The sequence below is a fragment of the Solanum tuberosum genome, unplaced genomic scaffold (assembly GCF_000226075.1).
Source record: "Solanum tuberosum cultivar DM 1-3 516 R44 unplaced genomic scaffold, SolTub_3.0 scf00472, whole genome shotgun sequence".
Lineage (NCBI taxonomy): Eukaryota > Viridiplantae > Streptophyta > Magnoliopsida > Solanales > Solanaceae > Solanum > Solanum tuberosum.
The window spans coordinates 364,914-375,012 of record NW_006239396.1 but is presented as its reverse complement, the minus strand read 5'-3'; the positions used below and the strand labels follow the sequence as shown (position 1 = coordinate 375,012).

At 34.4% G+C, this 10,099-nt stretch overlaps 1 protein-coding gene across 4 annotated transcripts; it reads left to right on the top strand.

Annotated features, from left to right (window-relative positions):
- Nucleotides 1-784: 784 nt before the first annotated feature.
- Nucleotides 785-8,722, top strand: LOC102587679 (transcription factor GTE4). Of its 4 annotated transcripts, none has more exons than XM_015303776.1 (7): nt 785-1,157; nt 1,566-1,703; nt 1,818-3,094; nt 3,200-3,245; nt 3,344-3,445; nt 3,583-3,687; nt 8,481-8,722. In XM_015303776.1, exons 2-6 carry the CDS (start codon nt 1,571-1,573, stop codon nt 3,642-3,644), a joined length of 1,620 nt encoding a protein of 539 aa, XP_015159262.1. In that variant the 5' UTR covers nt 785-1,157; nt 1,566-1,570; the 3' UTR covers nt 3,645-3,687; nt 8,481-8,722. The 4 variants fall into 4 exon arrangements, with proteins under 4 accessions (XP_015159262.1, XP_006364106.1, XP_015159261.1 ...); XM_006364044.2 differs by having other exon boundaries at nt 1,538-1,703; XM_015303775.1 differs by having other exon boundaries at nt 1,566-3,094.
- The last annotated feature ends 1,377 nt before the right edge of the window (nt 8,723-10,099 follow it).

The window sequence follows — 10,099 nt, the reverse complement described above, 5'->3', positions numbered from 1 at the left end:
GATTAGCTAGTTGGAGCGGATCTCTTGTAATCATGACTTTATTGAAAAATTATATTATGTAAAATTATAAATAGAGTAAAATTTCCTTGACATGTGAAGACAAAATTCAAATTTAATAATAAAAGAGATTCAAAATTGTTGTAGGTCATGTGTTCAAATTATGACCTTAAGAGTGGATTTGGAAATGTATATTTAACTCTATTTTTATTTGTTTTTTACACAAATATATATTGAGGTCGATCATAAAATATTGGATTTTATCGAATATGCGAACTCATGATGGAATTTATTACTGCATCTACGTAAATATGTATGAATTGACCACTTCATCCACTATCTATTCTTCTAGTCGTTTTATTATTAAGTTTGTTTTATGTTTTCTCAATAAAAAAAAAAGATTTTCATAAATTAAACAACATACATGATATATGTACAAACAATTTTTTTTGTGTGACAATTTATAGGAAATCGACACAAGAAGTTTTGATACTTTTCTCAAGAATCTTAACTTAATCATCACTTTTAGTTTTCGTTTTTTTCTTCAAAAAAAATAATTCAAATTACTCAACTTTACCTTTAAATCTCGATAGCATATTTTATCACACAAAATACTAAATGCAAGTCTTCATTTTGTCCATGTAGCTCCAATACGATGAGTGAAGTTAAAATAATATATATGTATCATATACCAAATTACCTATTAGCTTTTTGGCTATATCTTAAATAGGGGTTCTAAAGTGGCTATGTGTGCACTTGCCTCCAACGAAAGAGTTACTATTTGGACTTTTAAGGCCCAATAACCTTCCCAACTCTACAGAACCAAACACTTCCCACGCGCCACCCTCAACGCGTGGATAACATCTGCAAACACCAAGACAAATGTTGACGCTCCGATCAACCCGAATCCACGCCGTCGATCTCTGACCTTCTTCGCGATGACAAAATCCTAGCCGTCAATACCGTCGTGGCAAGCACGCGACTCGCATTTCTCCCTCCTCTTCTCCACTTACCGACCACTATTCTTCTCCGATATTTGGAAAAAAACAAAGAACGATTTGCAGTAAACAGCTGATTAATAGAGAGAGAGAGAGACTGAGCAGCTGATTGATAGAGAGAGAGAGAGAAACTCTGTGTGTGTATGTGAAGATCTACTAAAGGTATGTGTTCGTTATTGTGTTCTTAGTTTAAACCCTAAATCTCCATAATTTGATTCAATAATTTACATAAATGCTAACTTTTTTTGCATCCATGAGTATTTACGGCTTATGCTCAGCTTGCGAGTATGTAATGATTTGTTTTTTGTTGTTTTGAGCGGTATATTTGAGCTATGAAATTGTTTCTGCTTAAGGACTATTTGCTTAGGGTTTCTATCACTGTACATGTACTAGTGTGTGCTCCTGCTTGTTATTGGTTGTAAGATTAGCTTGCTTGAGAGGAAATTCAGTGTTTTTCTTTTATCAGTAGGAGTTAAGTTTTGTTGAAAAGTAAGAGATATTAACATATATTTATGTAATTGCTTTTTTGAACTATGTGTTAGGGTTTTGTTGTTGAATGTATGACTTCAGGGACAATGATGAATGGTGAAAATCGAGGATCGGAAGAGCAGCAGAATATGACTGAAAGCAAAGTCTACAGACGGAAGTCGTTTAAAGGGTTAAATAACATAGGTGATGGCTTACAACATCCGCATTCTGAAATCCTAGGTATGGACGTCAAATCATCTCGAAAAATAGTTGGTTTGCGCTTAGAAGCGGCTTTAGAAGGCTCTTCGAGTCTGAATCGTGCGCTAACATTGGAGAATACTGGAATATTCGCAGGTAGTGGTCAAGAAAATAGTGCTAGAATCAATTTAACGTTCAAGTCCAAGCGGGAGATGAGAGAGCTAAGAAGAAAGCTGCAGAGTGAATTGGACTTGGTTAGGAGTTTGGTGAAGAAGATTGAGGCAAAAGATGTACAGAAGACTGGCCCTGGAATTGATAAGGATAGTGGGGTGCGACGGGTACATTCAGACTTGTCAAAAATGGGGCAACATCTTGAGTCCAGGCCTTTGAATCAGTTAAGTGTATCGGTTTTGGAGAACAGCCATGATGTGGGTGAGAATGTGGAGAAAGAGAAGAGGACACCAAAGGTAAACCAATTTTATAGGAACTCAGAATTTTTATTAGCTAAGGATAAGATTCCCCCTGCTGAAAGCAACAAGAAGTCGAAATCAAATGCAAAGAAAGTGAGTGGGCCAGAATCAGGACCTGGTATTGAGCTATGGAAGTTCTCAAATCAAATGCTAAAGAATTGTCGTGCTTTGCTTGAAAGATTGATGAAGCACAAGCATGGTTGGGTGTTTAACCAGCCTGTTGATACAGAAGGTCTTGGTTTACATGACTATTTTGACATTATTAAGAATCCAATGGACCTGGGAACTGTGAAGTCCAGGCTTGAGACTAATCTGTACAAGTCTCCTAAAGAATTTGCTGAGGATGTGAGACTAACATTTCAAAATGCCATGACGTATAACCCAAAGGGCCAAGATGTTTATATGATGGCTGAGCAACTTTCCAAGATATTTGAGGAGAAATGGCCCACTATAGAGGCTGATTATATGCGCGAGTTGAGATTGTCAATGGACTCTGAGGTGAGTTTGCAGACTCCTACATCTAAGAAACCTCCACCATTGCGGCCCTCTGGAATGAGGAAGACTTTAGACAGATCAGAATCAACGACCAGACCTGTTGGTTCCAAGACTAAATCTGTCGCTGTCTCCCAATCTGGAAGGACCACTGCACCAAAGAAGCCGAAAGCAAAGGATCCCAATAAAAGGGAGATGACATATGATGAAAAGCAAAAGCTTAGCACAAGCCTACAGAATTTGCCATCTGAAAAGCTTGAAAATGTTGTACAGATCATCAAAAAGAGGAATTCATCTCTTTGCCAACAGGATGATGAGATTGAAGTGGATATTGACAGTGTTGATACTGAGACCCTATGGGAGCTTGACAGGTTTGTTATCTATTACAAAAAGAGCTTGAGCAAGAACAAAAGAAAAACTGAACTTGCAGATCAAGAAAAAAAGGAAACCGAACAGAATGTTCAGGAGAAGGTAAATTATTGAGCATTATTTTTTCTGATCTGATCCTCGTTTCTTTTTTTTCCTGTTTGGGTAATATTCTTTTGTTTCATGTTTTATGCTCTCCTTGCTTTGCAGAATGCTAACCCAGTTGTGGTAGAAATTCCAAAAGAAAGCAAAGCAGGTAAGTTTTTAAATTGTGAGATTTGCCAACTCTTAGGTATAGTAACCCAAATATCTATTTTGGAGATAAATTATTGACTCAGTTAAATGCGCTGGCAGAAGAGAAAGGTACTTCCTCCAATCTTGCTCAACTAGAAAATCAGGGGAAAAATATTAGTCAACCAGGCAGCTCTAGCACTGACTCTGTGTCATCATCAAGTGGTAATTTTACTTTTTTTTCTCTCTAATTTTTGTTTTGATTTGCCTTTTTCTTTTGTGTGTGTGTTGGGGGGTGGGGGTTTGGGGTGTCAAGATTGGATATTTTACTTTTCTCTATAATTATTTCATGTCAATTGCAGATTCTGATAGTGAAAGCTCCTCAGGAGGTGCATCTGATGCAGAACATTCACCAAAAAGTTGACTCTGTTGTCCAGATACAATGTTCTCTTATTTAATGTCTTGTGGTAAATACTGGACTCTGTTTCCACTGGTTATGTTGTTGTGTTTCCTCGGTCGATGCTAACTAAAATATTTTGACTTGCCGCCATAAGTGCAGCAGCTGTCCAACTAAGGTTCTATACTGATACTAATTTGAATAATCCAAATGCCTTTATAATCGTGATTTATATTTCATTCTTTGTTTTTAAGTTTTTCGGTGATAGGTACCTTTAAATTCTACAAAATGCCAAACACAGGAATGTGTTGCTTAAGCCTATTGTTTCCAAACTTTAAGGATTTGCAAAAAATCGTGGCATAGAACTTATAAAGCATACGATGAATTTTTTTAAAAGAGTGATAGAGCATAGTATAGGGATATTACAAGGGAGATAGAGGCACATTTTAGGTTTATTCCTGATAGATTTATAACAAAAGCTATAACTTTTGCTATAAATGATTGATGGAAAGGTACCCATCGGGGTGGCCCAGTGGTTTGGGCTTGGGACTTCCATGTTGGAGGTCTCAAGTTCGAAACCCCTTGCTAGCCTAAGCAAGGGGTTTGCCTTTTGGGTCGAGCTTGTTGCACCGGGCTTGCCTAGTATGAGTTACCTCTTCTATGTGGTTTGCAAGCTATTGCATAGGAGCAGGGGTTTTACCCTATGCGCACCAAAAGGATAGCGGCTACGGGTTTCCTTTGTCATCAAAAATAAAAAAGATTGATGGAAAGGTGAAGGGTGAGGAAAAGTTATCTCCAATGGGATATTCATAGATGTTGAGAAAGTATATGATGAAGTGTCGTGAAAAATCTTTTGGTGGGTGCTCAAGAATAATAAAGTTCAAATAAAATGTTTAAATGTCAAAAAGGGCATGTATCAAGGAGTGCCATGTTAGCAAGATGAGAATGTTTGAGATATTCAATTTTTTGGGGATACCAATCATGAATTGCTTAAAAATCTCTAGAATAATAGAAGCTGACTTAGAAAGTTGGAAGAAATATAGAGGAGTTTCCCGTATATATTGCTTTACATTAGATATTCCGTTGAGCCCATATTTATATATCTTACTAGTTTTAGCACGTACATGTGTTGCACGTGTTATTTGCGCCTGTTAATAAAAGTGTACAGAATATAGAATACAAATAAAGTATGAATTTAGACTTGAACCTGTAATAAGGATTATACATATTAAGAAAATTGATTGGCTTATGCATAGATCCCAGATTATACAATAATTAGTTCAAATGAGTTGAACAACACACACACCATCATCCTTCAAGTTTGCCCAGTCTCTAGGTGTAGTTTATTTACAAATTCCTTTATAATATCAAAAAAGTTATTTATATATATTTACATATTACTCCTTGTGTCCCAATTAATGTGACGCTCTTGCCTTTTTGAGTCCGTCTCAGAAAAATGACACATTTATATTTTTTTGAAACTGTGTTAGTTTTATCTTTTTTGAAACTGACAACACCTTTTGTATTTAGTGATAATTAACTTTAAAATGTCCATTTTACCTTTAATGAGATGATTCATAGTCACACAAATATCTATGGCATATTTTAGATCACAAATTTCAAAAGTTTTCTTTTCTTTCTTGAACTTTGTAACCAGTCAAACGTCATTACATAAATTGGGACAGAGGAAGTAATATTAAATATAAATTCAACAACAACAACGTACCAGTGATTATCAAATATAGATTCAAAAGAAAGATTTGAGCCAAAAAGAGAGGATTGAACATATTAGGAAAAGGGAAAAGGGTCATATTTGCCCCTGTACTCTCAAAAAAGGGTCATATTTGCCCTTTGTTATACTTTTTTGATATATTTACCCTTGTCATCTAACTTTAAGGTCACATTTACCCTCCATCCGTTAAATCCCCATATTCCCACAAAATTACTAATGTGGCGCTTACATGGATTTTAATTTTTTCCTAATTAAATCTAATCACTATTTAATTCATTTTAACCTATTCTATCTGATTAAATCCGATCCACTAACCAAAATAAACCCAACTTGCTTCCTGCTTAAATTTTCTCTACACAGGCGTTTCTATACAAACAAACTGAGAAAATTATATATCTCCTCTTTCGTACCAGACAACAATCAGATTAAAAACAATAATAGATTTTAACATTCAATCCAACATCTTTTGTTAAGTATATTAGAGCCAACTTTCATTGGTTAAGCATTTTATTCAAAAATAGATGCAGTTTTTGGTTGAGAACATGATGGGCATACTTGGGCAATTAGAGAGAACAGAATTCAAAGTCTATAGTAGTGGAATAAAGATGAATATGGGCAGTGGAAAGAATGTGCTATCATAGAGGAACTGCTTGCTGGCTAGATCCCAATTCAACCAATAGTTGGGAATGATGATGCGAGTAACCAGAGAGGGGGTTTAGAGGGGGCCTAACTGATTTGGATAGTTTAGTGCTTCAGATCAGCTTCTAAGCAAACTCGCTTGGGCTTGACAATATGAGGTGATTTGATCCATTGCCCAATGAACTCTGAGCTCTCATACACAGCCTGATATGTTCTCTAATCCTCTCAGATTTTCCAAATCAATCAATAAAAGTTCTGCCATATTCACACCTCTGCCTTGATCCATCTCATAAAGCCACCAGAAAACATTAATGGAAACCCACGGTAGTCTCCTGTTCCGTCACACCAGATCCATGGACACTCAACGACCTGCTTTTAGGTTTATTTTGGTAGTGGATCGGGTTTAATCGTGTGGGGCGGGTTAAAATGATTTAAATAGAGATTAGATTTAATTAAGGAAAAATAAAATCCACCTAGGCCCCACATAGGTAATTTTATGTGGGAATATGGGGATTTAACGGATGAAGGGTAAATATGGCCTTAAAGTTGGATGTCAAGGGTAAATATATCAAAAAAGTATAACGAAGGGTAAATATGACCCTTTCTTGAGAGTACAGGGGCAAATATGACCCTTTTCTGTTAGGAAAATTTATTTCCTAATGCATTTGGTGGACAATTTGGAAAGAGAGGAACAATCGGAGCTTTGAGAATGTGCAGAATAGCCTTCAGAAGATTAGAATGAATTGCTTAGCTCTTTTCTATTTTTGGTGTAAACAAGACATTTTAGCTAGAACAGAAGACATCTTTGATGTACTAGATTGTTTATAGGCATCAATCTGATTAAGTCGAAGATTCTGTAAGATGTAATACTTTTTTGAAGGGGAACTACACTTTTGGTTGTAGTATATACACCTATGGATATCTATAGACTAATGTTACCAGCCTCAATTTTTCCTAATGCACTGACAACACAATATAATAATTAGTTTATATGAGTTGAATAACACACACCAATCATTTTTCAATTTTGTCAAGTATTTAACTGTAGTTTAACTACATATTTTATGATGAAGAATGTAAAATAATATCAAAATGTTTCTAAAACAATTATTTTCATGAGATGAAGAGAAAGGTTTACCTGAACTGATGAAATCGTGAAAATGCTAGCTGGATTTTCAAGGAAAATGATAGAATATCACTTGAGATGATTTGACCATATCGTTTGTATACATACCAATGTCGTGTGGCGGTATGATGACTGAAGGAGCTATAAGGGTAGATCTAAGATCACATTCTGGTATGTTGTCTTGAAATCTATGCTGACTTAAGTAACAAAATGCAAAGGTACCATATAGGTAATACCAGCTGGCTGGATTAGGAAAGTTGTTGTTACACTTATATTTGAATCAGTGTTTGTTTGGAATAGGATGAACTTGAAAAGAGTAGAATGATACAGAGGATACAATTTAAAAGAATGGAATGATAGTGGATTCATATAGTTAAAACCCCAATTAGTTTAGGATCGAGTTATACTTATTGATTGATCGAATGGATGATTTACCGGAGTTCAAGGCACCCTTAAATTCCTAAAGGTTAGCAGTCAATCAGAGAAATAAAGAATGCTGAACATAGAATAGTGCAGCTTAACATTATGGTCTTGTAGTTGGTGAGTATTTTTTTTCTTTCTAGTTAATTAGAATGTATGATCGCTGGAGGTTGATGTAACATTGATAACACTAACTTGGCAAATGATATAGAACCTGCATATATGATAGATGATTGTATTTTGAGTCTTGTTGGCATGATTTTATGCCAAATGAGTATTTGTTTTCTTTCTAATCATGTTAATCTGAATTCACTTACATCCCGAAGGTAATACAATTATAACACGGTGTTGGTAACACGAATGATGGAAGTTTCACATATGTGAAATTGCAGAGATCTGAACATCATAGTTGTGTAGCATGATTGACGAAAATGGTTGGTATTCCGTTGAACTGCTATTGATATCCTCTTGGGTGAAGATTTTGAGCTCCCAATATCCTGGAAAAACGATCTTGAGCACCCCATAGTCTTGTTACTCTACCAGGGTTGTCTGGTGAAAGACCAAACATTTAACATCAGAAATATCTACTCTTTAGTTGAATTTACCTTTTGAAAATGAATTTTCTGATCGAGTGATGCAGCAACAAATTAGACCTATGTTGCTCAAACTCTGCAAAAATGTTCTCTGGTGCATTTTTGGAGTATCCAACATGGGTGTGGTAGCTTTGGAGAGTCCGAGCAACATAAAATTAAGCAATATATCTTACTCTATGTTGATTGATACAAGTTTGCCAGAACTAGAGTTGGTAGCTATCTTTTCTGCTGAATTAATCTTATTCATGCTTTCCAGTCCATCGTAAAACTGATCATTAATATTGCTCCCTAAGTCATATGCTTGAACTTGAACTCGAACTCAAAGTCACTAATATTTCCAAGTTTGTTTGCAGATTTCAAAATCACGATCATGCGTATGTGGTCCTTCAATCAAGAGGGTGCTGCTGCAAGTGGTTGTGGCATATGCTAGTGGCTGGTCTCAATTTGTATAATAGTAGCATCTAGTTTGCAGCAGCTTATGTATATTTTGCTTATGGAGTACTGATTTGTGCAGTTTGAAGTCATTGTTTAGGTCACATGGACCTGTGTACTCAGTGAGTGATTGAATCACTTGAATGTGGTACAACTTTTTTTATCTCTTCCTAACTTGTACCAGTTTTAGGTGCTCTGTGAAAATATCCTATGCTTCAATGAAGTAATAAATTAATTAGGACAATTATCTAACTTCTAGTATGTTTCAATGAATAATTGTTTCCCTATTAATGCATAACATGTGTAGGGTAAAACTTACATGCACATATTGCTTACGCTAAATTAATGAATGCATGATATGTGTTGGTGTAAATACAGGGTACATATAAGTTTTTACCCTAAATCAATATGTTGGTGTAAAGAGTAGATACGGATGAGTTCTTACCCTACATTGTGTGCAATTTGTTTAACCAATGGCTATTCGTCTTCTCTCTTTTTCTTTTTAAAAAAAATGACTTATTGCAAGTATGAATCGTTTCTTTAAAGACTCGAAACATCTGAGAGGATTTCATATCTAAATTTTGGGACTGTTTAGAGGTGATTTTGAGTTGATTGAGATTGAATAGTTGGTGTATACTTCATGTATAATTAAATTCGTTAGTATAGTAACAAAACATTTACAAGATCTATTCAACTTTTTGAGTGTATTATAATGTATAGTAACTCATGTATATGTAAGCTATATTGTGTAGCAGTGATATTTTTCTATGACTTTTGACGAACTATATTGTATAGTCACAATATATTTTCTATGATTTTTGGCTATTTTTTAGAAGTTGAAAAAAATAAGTTCTCCTCAAAAATACTTTTAAAAATATATATTTAGAAGCATTTTAAATAAAAAATTTAAACAAATATTAATTGCACATATTGAAAAATACATTTTAAATTAATTAGTTAAACATAAATATTGAAATATTTGAGTTAATAGTAAAAACTTCGAAGCTATCACCTTTTTATAATTTAAACATTTCAACTATCCATTATTTTATTTACCTATCAAAATTATCGCCTTTTTGCTAGATTTATACCTCAACTATCACTCTAAAAAACATACCTTGATGCTAAATTGACCTAAACACCTATTATGGATTGAGAATAAATATCTGACCGGCTCTGCATTAAAGAAAGGTCCGTCTATATTTACTTTAATCACGACAAAGTTGATGTGAAACATTAAAGTGTACGTTAATATAAAAAAAAAAGTCACAATTACATTATCTCAAAATTTTAAATTTCTATGCTAAATTATCATCTGTACAAATTTCTAACGTGAACTATGATTAATTCATTAACATACACCTCAAACTATCCATTATTGTCTTTTCTTAACCGAAAGATGATAATAGAAAAGCTAACTTAAAAGGTTTGTAAAATATAGTATTGTTATGTATAATTTTTTTTGATTTTTGAGCTCGATTAAGTTCGAATTTGCATTGGAATACTTCTTAAAAAACACAATTCTATATTTAACAAACTT